Consider the following 14298-nt stretch of genomic DNA (forward strand, 5'->3'; position numbering starts at 1 on the left):
TAATAAAACGGACATAACACAATCTACGCGTAGTTTTTAATCGAAGAGCCATAAGCATGCATTTGTCAACACGTTAGAATTGAGAATAGTCGCGCGTAAACCCCGCCTTCGCATATCTATCCCCGGACTCCGACGCAGCGCGCGACAGACGTTCACGCATCTATGCGAGGAAGCACAAGGAAGTATGCTCTCTCTCCCTCCCCCCCCCCCCCCCCCCTCCTCATTCCACCTTCCTTCTCCCTCTCGGCTGCGACAACAGCAGCCCAGCAGCCAGTAATAACCCGGACGGTCGACCGGCCGACCGAGCGACCGAGCGACCGAGCGACCGACCGACCGACCGATTTCTCCCCCCTCCACACCGATTGCTTGCCTCTTGCCGCGCTCTGGCGCTGGCGGTCCGCCTCCCCCCCGCCCTTCATCCACCACTCGACGCTTGGGAGACTTCGACTATTTCCGTTCGACGCTCGGGAAGAGCCTATCGCGCGCCGAGATTTCTGCCCGGTTGCCAATCAGTGGATGCGCCAGCGCGGCACGGAGGCATGCATAACCTTTTATTTGATGTCGCGTACTTCCTAAACGCGAGGCGGCTAGGGAGAGAGTGAGGGTGACGGCGCAGGCGGTGTCGGGTGGAGGGAGAGACAGAGGCACCGGCTACCATCGTCGATCTGCAGTAACGGCTGCGGAAGCGGGACGGAATCGGTTCATAGTGGGACGGAAGAGGTGTACTCGGAACGGCTGATTGCGGCTCCCTCGGCTCCGAGATCCGACCCGACTCCCGACTCTCGAGCGACGAGCGCGCGCGGCAGGGAACTGCCGATCAGGATCAGTCACTCGCCAACCTCGAAACGAGACGGCCGTTTTATATGTATTGTCGTTTGATATCGCTGTCCGCGAGCTACGTGTAATAAGTATATATATATATATATATATATATAAATGTTGATTCAAATGTGGAACATCGCGTGTGCCCAGGGTTTGTGAGACGAACGAACTGAGAACCGCGAAGGGATCTACTGGATACGATATATACTTACGGCGATACAAAGGAGTTTAAAACGTATAACAGAGTTTAACCGGTGTATTCCCAAAGTGTGTGTTGTTATACTTAGAAACTCACACGATTTTCTATTCGTGATGAACAAAACTTCAATTGTACCGAACACGCGACTGGCTACGTTACGCTCAGTGTACGGTTAAGCTAGTTTTTCAACACCATCCCCTCCCCCTACCCACCCATCTACCCCGTTCCTCACTATTCCTTCCTTCTTCTCAAACCTTATCGGGAGAGTGATGTTAAAGACCCGTACGCGCGCGTATGTTTATCTGTAAATAAATTGGAAAGAAAAGAAAAGACTCATCTCAGTACGGAGGGTGCCATAACGAAATAAATGATTTATCAGTTTTATCTGTGATATATACATATATATATATATATATATGTGTGTATGTATGTATGTACCGCGAGTACAACAAATTTCTGGTGACAATTTATCTTGTGTGGATTTTATTCAATGACCACCATAGAAGTGACACATATTAACCACAACTGGGCGGCAAGTGCCAGTGATTATCGGAGGATTTAAACGGGACGACAGGTAATTATCATAACACCTTTGTTCGTCAAATCTTACTCACTTACCTCCCGTTGGTAATGTTGGTGTCGCACGTTTTTCGGAATCACGTGCAATTGATAGAATAATGCGATGCAACTACCTCACCGGTTTTCGGAACAAATATATAATTATCGAAATAATTTTCGGTTAATACCGGAGCGAATTAAAATTAAGGAATCGAGAAGTCGCACAAGTGATGTGTGTGACGCTGTTCTTCGAAACCTTGTGTTGTCAAAACACTGACGGTCTAATTCTACGAAGTTTCACGGACTAATAACGAGTAAAAGTGCAATACTTCCGGGAACTTTCCACGGTATAACTGAAACTATGAGTAATTTGTTTATTAATCGATTCTTGGTCGGCTGGAGTTACGGGTGGGAAGGGGGGGGGGGGGGGGGGGGGCTTACCGCTAAGCCTAGACATACGTTGAAATGTTTCCGTACATTCCGGCAGCATTGCTTCATTGGATATACGTACGTTGATCATAATTTAAAAAAATTAATTTCTACCGAAATTGAGAGTACTCAAGACTGACGTTGCAGCGATCTTTCGCTAGATGAAATTGTAAGTCACCGAGTAGCATAAAATTACTGTTTACGGTATATTTCGGCTGGACGACAAAGGACCAACGATTAATTGGAGAATTGATTTTGAATACGAACATACGCATCGTTACGAATAACGAATGATTTGAGAGATGGTCGTAAATGGTTGGGATCGTATTTATAGAGCGGTACATAACACTGAGCGCGGTGGGGATTCCTTTGTCGATGACTGCGCGCAATGCCATCTTTCGGTGAAGCTCGCAGCTGGATATTCTCGAGCGATAAGGGAGGGAGTGAAACGTGTTTATGTCCCATTGTCTGGATCTTAAACTCGTGCGGGGGAAGTGAAATTTTTGCAGCGTGTAAAATTGTCAAAACTGTTAATGGGTAAATTCTGGAAGAAGTGATAAGAAAAGCACGCGGTTGAGATAAGGAAAGAAGCGGGCCTGTCGTAAGTTCATTTTCCTGTTTACTTTTGGTCGGTAGCTGCCCGCTTATACGCCTAGTTTCGAAATTAACGCGATAAAACTGTTCGCGACTTGTCTTCTTCGTGAAATTTACAGATTACGTAAGATCGTCATCCGTTACGTGCACGCCCCGGAAATCAAGCGTGGAGGAATAATTGCCGGAATTTATATACGTACTCCGTAAGCAGTCGAACCGAACATTATGTATAACCATCCATGCCAGATAGCGATACACGTTTCCGGGAATTATCCTCGGCAACGATAGCTAAAACCTAAAACCGTCAGCGATCAATTACTCAGGATTTATCACAGACGTGGTGATGTTGCAGTCACAACGTATCGGCTGGCTTACCGGCATACAAGACGAAGAACCTGGTGTATAGAGGATGTTTAGCTCGGGTGAAGTTGGGAAAGTCATTACGGGTTGAGCAGTCCTTAACACCGGCGATAAGGAGGCTACTGTATTTACTGCACATGCAACAAATATCAATGTACGAAACGTACGTAGCGAACGGTTCGAAATCGAATGCTGGAGCGAGAGAGTCGGGCACACAAATGCAACAGCTGACGATTTATAACATAATCACTTTCCGAGAGTACTTTTCCACACCTAATTGTTGTAAGAGGCATCGAAACGGATCTCGACCAATACGGTTATGTGATATTGGAACAGCCACCGACGCGTTTTATTTGTCTTCGGGCAAAGAAAAACCGCCTATTGTAATCTATGTCGTAATGTCTTGCTATTAAAATAGCTACGTACCTAACTGTATACACACTTTGAGTAGCTGGATTCTCAACGGTTTACGATCAAAATCCGAAATGCTAGGTCAGGATGGTCGCAATCCGATAAACGCAAAAAGAAAACACATTCATTTACCTATGGATATAAATGGAATTTTCGAGGAAAAAAAAAAAAAAGAACAAAAGTAGTACTACTGCAGCTGATTACACGAGAGAAAGATGAAGGTGAATATCAATGTGCCTCGCCGCGACATCACAGGTGATACGTTTACAACGTAGCAGCACTCCGTAATCCCCTCCCCCTTCCCCCCCCCCCCCCTCGTTTTCTTATTTCTTTTCCTTTTTTTTCCCCATTCTCCCCGAGGAAAACGCCTGTCACAGCGTATGCATGTAATATTATTGTATAATTGGTAGACGTTTTTCCGTTTTCGGAACGCCGTCGATCTCCTCGATCTCATCTCGAGAGATAACTCGAGGCGAGAAGAGAAGTTGAAGACGACGGAGTAGCAAGGGAGTCTGGTAGAATCGGTGACCGGGGAAAAACGGGGCATGGCTTTACAGCGATGGATGACATCCGGTCTGTCCGTAGTCTGAGAATGCGTTGCGCTGTACTGCTCTGTCGTTTAACACACACACACACACACACACACACATATGTGTTTTCGATGCAGAAATGGGGAAAGCAGCGTGGCGATACACGAGCGGTAATTTTACCGCTTTTAAGTGATACGAGATACTAAATAACGATGATGGAACAGGAAGAGGAAGAAATGATAATGATTGTAATAAGTAGTCTCGAATTAAATGAAGAGAAGAAATAGGCAAAAAGCGAGCGACGAGAAAAAGAATACTTCCAAGGAGTATATATATATATGTGTGTGTGTGTGTGTGTGTGTGTGTGTGTGTAAAACTTCTAGTCGTCGCGGTGTAGGTTATCCACAGTAGAGATTATAATTATCTATTATTATCGATATACGCGTGTTATGAAAACTATGCAACTATGAGCATAACGTGTGACCTATAATGAATGCACATAGGTGTAAGATTGGTAATAGAGAGCGCAAATTTAAAATCTATCCTCGGCTCGACGAGCACGCCTCGCTCACACCCGGTCAGGAATTCCTCGGCGTGTTACAACTATTATTACGAATTGGATCGCAGACAAGAGCGAACGAACCTCCTATTCCTGTATTAACCCATACGTACATCGTTAGACCGACCGACTGGTCTATTATTAGACACTTCCTTCTCGCATATTTATAACAAAGTTTAAGGAGATTATCCGGCGAGCCTGCACGTATAATATGATAGAACGGACCCTCGTACGCGAAATCCAAATATAGTCTGAAATTCGAGAGATTTTACACGTCGTAGCAGCAGGGACAAAATGGACCCCTTTTAAGGAATTTTGCCTCCGATAGCATGCAGAATACGATATTTTAATAATTTCGCACCACGAGTATTTCTTTTTTTGAAAATCTGGGGCGAAGTGGATCACATGAAAAATATGTCGTATTTATGTTCGATTTTTTGTTTGTTATCCTAAAGTCTTGTTATGCTCATTCCTAGCTGAGAGTTATGCAGGAATTCGCGCAGGTTATATCGGAAAAAAGCGATTTCATTTCGAAGATTGAAACAGATCAAAATGAAACTCCGACCGTTATAGCAATTGCAGGATCATGGTAATATAAAATTTTCAATCACAGGATTCAATTTTCAGCTTATAGGAGACTAAAGAATGTATAAAATGATTAAAATCTGAAGTATTTTAGACATTGAGTAATGAAGTAATATTTAAAAAGGGATCGGTATTCAGGACATCTACGTGTAATTACGTTTTTCTACTGCGGCGCGCAACGTCTATAAGAGACAGCAGATTAATATGCTCATTCTCTCGACGTCTGTGAACTTCAAAGTGCTAAAGGGTAGAAGACTGATGCTAGTAACGTTAACGTAACGAAACATCATGGAAAAAATAGTTATCGTACAATTTCAGAAAGACTTTGAAGGAGTTGAACTGTCGACAAAAATTTTAACATGTTTTCTTTGTTACTACTTACTAGCCGAATTTCAGAAAATTCTAATATTCAAAGTAAAGATTTTCTTTCTGAACATGCATCGTTAAGGTAACGTTACTGACTTCAACCCAATTAAAAGACGCGTGGTTCAAAGGTACCTCTACGCACCTGAGGAAACTTGCGCTCTGTCCGATTTTTTTTTTTTTTTATTTTCATCAATGTTGTTCCTTATTCGACCACTCCGTAAAGAGTCGTCTCGTAACGCCTATGCCGGTTATTGAGTTTGTATATGGTATGTATAAGTATCAAAAAATCCAAGAATGTAGCGGTGTCAAGCAGTTCTGGAACACGCCCGGACCCGTGGACCATTCCCCGGCAGCGCTCGCTCGTTCGTTCCCATGACGAGAATCTGGTGCCGAGTGACGAGGGTAGAGCGAGGTTTTTATCGACTTCCGGTTAGCGTTACTCGTCTCTCGCATGCACGTGCAGCCTTTAACATTGCTCTGAGCTTCGGGAAGTGATCAGCGGCTCTCAACATCTACGTTTGATCACATGACGTTGCACCAGACTTTTCGGAAGCCTTGACTTGACGGTGCTTCCTTTTCGCAAGTGTATTAAACTTTTATTCACTCGTACATACGCCGACACGAAAAGCTCGAATCAATCAGATTCCGGATATTTATACGACAGCCGTTACTGGAACTGAATTCGGGGTTCTACTTTGCTATTAGACACAGAATTGTCGTTGATAAGTAATGGCAATATGTATCAGTTTAGTTCCGTTTATTTGTTTTTCCACATCGAATACGTGTGTTCCACACTGTCGTCGTGCAAGTAATTTTGCAAACCATTTCTTGTTTTTCTTTGTTGTCTCATCTTTCCTCTTCTCCGAATAGTTGAAAGTTTAGCTCCTCCGTGGTTTTTTGACAATTACTCGTGGAAGCTGCTTCGCGTCCGCTACCGCGGCTTATCCTACTCTCCGAGATGCGATAACGCACAAATAGTAGGTGGGACACATCGGCGTCACCTCCCGCGTCGTTTCTTCGTCGCGTGTGTGCCCCGAGGCAGGGGGAACAGGTGCCCTGGAGCTAAAGCCGACGAAGGGTCACTGACACCTCGTCAGCAGACTCGACACTCGCTCGGCATTCGGTATTTATCAGTCGTCGGCAGTTCCCAGTGTTACCACGCGTCCGTTCGCCACGATAGCGTACTTGAGTGTACTTGAGCCGGCCGTTGTGTAGGTTCACACACCTCGAACGGATGGACCTTAGCCTGGCCGACGGCGGGTTTGATAAAAACGTGCGTTCCGAAGCGCTGCTGTACACTCGGATGCATTTTGCAATTGAGATGAAATGAGACCATGAAAATTTATTGATGTATATAATGTCGTCGTGTAAGGAAATAAGGTGAAACAACGCGCTTACGCTTTAGTCGAACCAATCGCAAAACATGTCCAAGGTGACGTTGTGTAGGCTTGATATTTTGTCCTTTAGTGATTGTGTGGTCATTTTTGCAACCTTTGATCGCAGAAACTGGGATTTTCAGCTAATAGAATATACCGAAATTAATTGGCAACATCGAGTAGATAACCTGTTTACACGTGATTTCTGTGACGTCAATTTTTGATATGCGCATACTGTGCGAAAATCGGTCTTCGGTACTTCTGACAACTCCTTATTTCCTTACATTAAGATGTTTCTACGGGGCCCCGTTCGTGGACTAGTTAATTCAACATCAGAGGTAAACGATTTCGCGATGAATAAAATAAAATAGTTGTTTAAAATCCTTGATTTTTATGTACACTGATGAGAATGATGCGATACTTGATTTTTACCTCCTTGCTTTACTTCCGTCGCGATTGAACGCTAAATTTTGTTTTGCTGTATCCTGTTTTTGACAACAAACAAACCGTTACAATCAACGAGCATAATAACAGCCTAGCCTATTCAGCGGTCAACGGTCGTAGGAAAGAAAGATGTCGAAGATAAGATATAAATATATAGGACAGTTGTTATTGTTCCTCGGTGATTACTTTCACCTCTAGTATCACACGTATAACGCTAGCGATTTGCGTCACTGCTTGCCTTACGGGGTTGCACTTTCTTACATTAATACATCTCACAACCAGTAGAGGTATGCAGAAACAACGAAAACATGCGTGTAATACATAATGTCCGAGTAGAGGTATGCATTGGCATTGAAATATATCGCTTTCTTGTATCATAAAACCCCGCTCCATGTCGCCTGTCATTTTCGGACGCGAGTTCTTTTTTTAAACATTAATTTCTTTTTACGGATGGTAAAAAAAAAATCAAAAAACAAAAGTAAGTGTCGGTAGAGAAAAAGAAAAGAAACAAATGGAAGCAACGATACCACGGCGACGCGACGCTCGCATCGCCGATGGAAGAAGTTCATTGTCCCTGCAACAAGTAGCGATAATGCAACATACGCAGCGCCGTTGTTTGTCAATACGACGACGGTATGTGATACGATTTGTTTGGTACGACAAGCGCGAAATGGATGTTCGTTTCTTCGCTAATCATGTCGATGGATAAAAGCACCGCGTAATACGCCATTTTTATTTTCGTAGTAACGTAATCTATTTCCTCGCAATGACAACCGTGAATCCGTATATAGTATTTTATAACCGAGTCTTGGCATGGGACAGAGACAATATTACCCGTAATTCATTGCAACGAAACTCGGTAACTGGTTTTGCGTCTCCTTCGTCGCGATAGACGAAAACTTGGAGCGTAGATCGTCGTCGCTATGTAAGTATACGTATGTACCTGTTAATTCCTTGAAGCGGACAAAGAATCCGCTTATATATATATATATATATACACACACCATACGTTATACGGTATACGTGTAAATACAGCACTCTACAAGGTCGCGGCAGCTATCGAGCCAGCACATCTCGGATCCGGGTAACTCAGCTGCTGGTACACCCGGACATCCGACTTTTACTTGCCAACGTAAATTGCGAAATATTCGATCATTGGTTTCTTTTTTTCTACTCAAGGAGCGATTCCTTTTTTTCGTTGACTTAGTGGTTTTCTTTTTTTTTTTTTTATTGTCCGCTGTATTGGCAAATTTTTTCCAATTCCTATTCCTATTCCTGAGTCTTATGCCGTGTTTCAGGGACAAAAAATACCGAACCGCAAAAATTTTTCGCCTTTGTCACGATAAGAACGAGCAGAAACGACGCTTTTAACGGTTGTTTGATTTAATATCGCGTGAGGATTACTTGTCGGTTCGCGTATCCGGCGAGACGTATAAAAGCTACGTGACGGCTTGACGAGAGGGAGACTCTGTTAAATATCGTACCGTTCATCTCTCGAGAGGTACCCATACATGCGTATTTCCATGCCGTTCACTTCCTGTTTCTCCGATGCTTCCCGATGACCTTGAATGGTTCGCTGAACCCGTAGCCGATCTCAGGCAATACGTGCCTCGCTCGGCTCGTCGGTGATGATGCTGCTGCGTTGCGATGATGTACGTCTAACATGTCGAACGACGACGTGTCACCCTCGCCATCGCCACCGTCGTCGTCGTCGCTCGCTGCGTGCCCTCGACGAAACGAAAGCGAACTGAGCCATTGGGTTGCGATTAATTCGCAACGGGGTCACTTTTGCCAAACGAGAACGCGTCGCGATGCGAACGAGACAGTTTATATCGGACTGTAAGGAGCAGGATCTGCAACGGCGCTGTCTTATCTTTCGAAAATCCGATGACATTATCATCGTCATCGTCGTTATATTCCTACAAAGCTGTTATAATAAATAACTAGAAATAAGTTGAATATGTTGTTATTCGGCGCCGAAACCTTTCCGTCCCGCAAAACTTAACGTCAGGAGTGACCGGGGCAACATTCTCTACGGTATCAATATTACCAGCGGGTTATTTTAGACGAATTATGGTACAGTCTTGACTGCGATACGGATAAATAACACAAGATAGATCGATAATTGTACGTACGGATAGGAGGGTTTGTTTTATTTTCATAGGATATATTCCCAGTAATTTTACACCGCTCACCGTCTATCGAATTAACGCAAATTTAAACTGAAATTTCTCCCAAGTACGGCCCGGCATCTCGTAGAGACGTAAGCAGACGGACTCGAGCGATCGGTACACGGTGTGCTTTGTGGCGAGCGGTGAGCGATACGCTGAAAATATACAACCAGGAAGCGAGAGCTACAAAATGATGTAGCCAGAGACGCGAGACGGAACAAGGAAGGTCCTTGGCGAAAAACGCGCCGCGCCGCTCAGCTTAAGCTTTCTCGCCAAGATTTCAAAATTGTATTTCGGTGTGCGGAATATTTGCTCATTCCTCCCTCTTCCTCCATTCCACGCCAGGTTTCATTTCGTACGCGTGTTCGTACATAATAACATACAAGCGTACAAACAATATTCGTGTACTTCCGTTATACAATACGTGGATATCTATGTACATGTATATAAATAAATAAATATATACGTACATGCTTGCGGTCCGCAAATAACGCCGCCTATTGCCGCAAGGAAGACACGTTATCCCCAGGAATCGGTAAAAGCTTAAACTCTAACGTTGTATCGGGAATTCGGAACGCCTGGCAAACAAGGGCCACAATCCCAAGATATTTTTCCTGTTTATACTCGTTGTGTTGTAGTTACAAACTTTGAGCTTATGTTCGGCATGCGCCGAGTCAATACGACCTCAATCCTTGCAAAGATAACACGTCCGTGTATACCCTGTGTTTTTATGCATGTAAGTGTGATGCTTGTACGTTCGAATCTGTTGCAATTCGGTTTATTCGGAAACGAAACGGCAACGGCTCAAACACCAGCGTTAAAAATTGACGGGGAAGAAAAAGGATCCAAGCGAATATGAATCTTAGAAGTGTGTAAGACCGACGACGTTCGCCAGAGCTAAGCCGTACCTAAAGCGTATGATTCATAGGTTATATATGCGGCGGTACAGCATCGTCTTGGTATTTTTTCGCACATTGTCGATCACCTTTCTGTAATGTATCGACCGTTCTCACGTAATGTATTATGCAACTACCCTCTTCCTACCGTCTATACAACCCGCATGAATAAAACATTAAAAAGAAGAACCTTTGACTCGTGGGAGTGCAGCTCGTACAGTGATAATAATTCCAATGATATTGGTTTAGAAATTGAAAGAAAACTAATTTCGTAAATGTCTAAGCTCTGTACCGTATACGTATGCGTACAAGAAAGTCTCGGTATGTAAAATAATGCAACAAATACTTGAAAAATCGTGAGAGGTCAGCGTTCAGATCCGGTCTCAGAGGATTTCCGGTGCCGGCGGCAACTGCGTTTTCTTTTTAAACTTCCGCTCGAAAGCGATAACTATAACCGTATATGCTATAGGTCATAGGAGTTGCCTTAGCCTTATTGTGCATAGACACACGGTATTGCTTGACGTTGGTACATTATTCGTACTTCCCTCTAAATACGAATCGACCAATTTGCCGGCTCAACTGTACATGGCAAAAATTTGCTGGATTTTAAGAAATTTTATTGGATTGGAATAAGGTTTTCTTCAAGGATCCATGCTTGGTTCAAACTTTTTTTTTTTTTAATATCGTTATGTTAATTCAACCTATGACTTTTGTTTTACCGTAGAAAAAAAACCACAACCGATCGTTGTTCAATTAGCGAATAACGTTCATTGGTGTTGCCGTATTATACACTCGATCAAGCTGTATAGTCAAGTCCATAACAATTGTCTTGACTGAGTGTGCGACGTCGAATTTATCATACAATTCGAACTTCTTTAATAGCATAATGCGGTGCACGTCTCGCACCTTTGCTCTTCGACCTATTGTCTCATTTCAAGAAGGTACACTTACTTTGTAGGTATTTATGGATCGCGATGCATATACATACCTGTATAAACTATAATATTGTTCGGTCATGTTATATACGGACATTTTAATGCGTGTACAACACGTGTACCCATCAAGGTGATTCTCGTTATAAGTGCGCATGATAACCATTTGCGTACAAACGGTACAAGCTGCAGGCGTTATAAATTGGCCGATGAGCGAAAGGCCGCATCGAGCGACGATCTCGTCTATCATTGTTCTTACGTTTCACGCGATCCCGTTTATCGTTGCATCGATATCCGAACCTGCGGCACCGTTTTGGCGATCGTACGGTATTGGAATTGCTTTCTTTTCGATTGGTCTCGCGTTGAGTTGCCGTTGTTCTCTGAATTCTCATAATACCTTTCGAAGTTGAGTAAATCAGTAGACATTTTCAGTCCCGTATCAACTCGGTGCTGGGGTGTGAAAATTTTGCTAATCTAACGGTATGGGTAAGAATGGAAGTGATATATAAATATTTAAATCGCTGTGTATAATAAACAGCGGATATGGTTTTCGAGCCGCTATGTACAATGCAAAGCACTTCCCTGTCATGCAGATATGATTAAAGTTGTCCGCGTATTCATTTCGTTATTATCGTCACCTCTCCACATATGTTTGTTCACCAAAATGTCGAACCAACTGACTCGCGACATCGATTCGCCTGGAGTCTGCATCCTATACCTCTGTTGCAAATAATAAGCGAATGTCCAATACGCGATCCTTACGGCCTTTATAAGTAACACAGTTACGTAGGAATAAAGTTACATTCCATGTAGAACGTTTACGTTTCTGTACTAGCGAACGTGATACGATCGAGAATAAATAATACGCATGCTTACGTTCGCGAGGTGTGAACATATTGCGTTGCATCGGTTGGTATGCATTATTGAAACGAGTCGAGCTGGAACGTCGCGTGTACAGCGAATCTAGACTAAAATCTACTCAATTAGGTATACACATAGGGTCTATCTACAGAATAACGATATTGATAATTCTGTCTAGCTGTTAGCCCGCTGATTGCCAGTACTCGTAACAACGTGAGAAAGTAATGAAAAATGAAGGTGTCTTTTGTCACAAGCTTGTAGACGTAGTCGTACACAAACCGCTCGCTCGTATTACAAATTGTTATGCATACGTGCAGACAGCTGACGCATGGCTGGCATAAGATGCTCCTATCTATAATAGCTGTATATATGTGTAAAAATAAAAAAAAGAAAACTAAAAAATACGAGGAGCGTGTCGCTACTTGAATAAGCCTCTGCCAAGGTTATAAACGAACGTTGCACGTATCTCATGTCGTCCGTTTTTTCTCTTTTTTTCCCCAATGACAGACGCCGCCAAAGCTGCGACGACCCCACCACGTGTTATGAAACTGCTCTCGACTACACAGCTACCTCAGTTACCGCCGGTATCTGCTGGTGGCGGTATGACAGGTATGGAGTCACGCCTTCCCCCGGGCATAACGCTTCCCTTCAGCCCGACCGATCTTTTGTGGCGTTACGGACCAATGAGCTTCTCCCCGAGTGCGCATCCACCCCCGAGTCCTCTTCTCGACTTCAAAACTCACCTGCCGACCAGCCTCGGTAAGAAACACTCTCACATTCATTTGCGACTTACATGTCTCCAGTCATTCTTTTTATCGTACCTGGTTTTTATCCAGATTTATCGTGCACGCTAAAAACAATGCTAACGTTGAAATAATTATCGTTGACAGCTTCGGACCCGCGAATATGGTCTCGGGAGGACGTCGCCGCATTTCTACGCTGGGCCGAGCGTGAATTCGATCTTCCCCAATTTGATATGGAAATGTTCCAAATGAACGGCAAGGCTCTTTGCCTGCTGACCAAATCGGATTTCGGGGAGCGTTGCCCCGGGGCGGGTGACCTTCTTCACAACGTACTGACGATGCTCGCCCGGGACTTTAACCAGCTACAGAGATGCTTGCCGAGCAGTCCGGTTACGCCAACGAGACCCTCGGCCTATCCCCTCAGCCCCCACTCCCACCCTCCGACGCCTACGTGGGTCGAGAATCCCTACGCGGCTAATCTTGCCTCCCTAATGTCCGCCAATTCCGTAACCCTCTCACCGGCACCGTCCGTCGACAGCCAGGCCGGTTCTCCTGGCCACGCCGAGCCACAGACCCAAGTTTACAAGAGTGACTCGGATGAGGACAACCAGACGGGGGGGAGCAACAGTCCCCCGGCGACTCCGACCGCCCTGGCGACTCAGAGATTGAGCGAGGTATGCTTCAAGGACCAGCCCAGCCCCACATTCACATCTCAAATGATGCACGTCACACCGGGGACCTTTAGGCCAGCCGGGACACCTAGGGAATTCTTTCCAAACGACCCACCCGAACCGAACACCAGTGAGTACAATAAATTACGGTTTTTCGCTGCGTATTACTTTTTTTTTGTTGTCAAATTTCATTCTTCTCCCTTATTCGTTGCATGTTTCATTGCTCGAAACGTTATCGGAAAGAATTATTCACTGGAAGCCTTTGAACGACGTCTGTTTATCAATTATTGCACGTACCGATATTGTGTATTATGGTTCCCACCATTCGTCCCGAACACAAACACCCCTTCGGAAACATGCCGCGAATGGGTCCGATGTGGTGAAAATGAACGATCACCGCATTACGGAACAATGCAAACCGGAGACAACATCGTCCTATATACTTATATGTATTGATAGATGTGTAGGATGTAACCTTTGACGCTCTACTCTACAGACGGTCGACTTCTCTGGGATTTTCTACAACAACTGTTGAACGACCCCTCCCAAAGATACACCCATTATATCGCGTGGAAGAGCCGGGAAACGGGAGTTTTCAAGATCGTCGATCCGCCAGGGTTGGCGCGTCTCTGGGGCATCCAGAAGAATCATCTGTCGATGAATTACGACAAGATGAGCAGGGCCCTTCGCTACTACTACAGAGTAAACATCCTTAGGAAGGTTCAGGGTGAACGTCACTGCTATCAGTAAGCCATACTTTTTCACCATCTATTACAGCCTGCACACACTTC

General features: G+C 44.4%; 1 protein-coding gene across 2 annotated transcripts in view; it reads left to right on the plus strand.

Moving 5' to 3' along the window:
* The window catches only part of aop (anterior open), a 95945-nt gene that overhangs the window by 80313 nt on the left and 1334 nt on the right, over positions 1–14298 (plus strand). Inside the window, exons 1-4 of one of the 2 annotated variants that reach the window (XM_046633634.2) lie at positions 331–1595; positions 12601–12852; positions 12984–13637; positions 14004–14253. In XM_046633634.2, coding sequence (XP_046489590.1) covers positions 12636–12852; positions 12984–13637; positions 14004–14253 — 1121 coding nt within the window. In that variant the 5' untranslated portion in view covers positions 331–1595; positions 12601–12635. Of the gene's footprint in view, positions 1–330; positions 1596–12600; positions 12853–12983; positions 13638–14003; positions 14254–14298 lie in introns of those variants that run through there. The other variant, XM_046633635.2, reaches the window with a different exon arrangement.

The sequence above is a fragment of the Neodiprion pinetum genome, chromosome 6, assembly GCF_021155775.2.
Source record: "Neodiprion pinetum isolate iyNeoPine1 chromosome 6, iyNeoPine1.2, whole genome shotgun sequence".
Classification (NCBI taxonomy): Eukaryota; Metazoa; Arthropoda; class Insecta; order Hymenoptera; family Diprionidae; genus Neodiprion; species Neodiprion pinetum.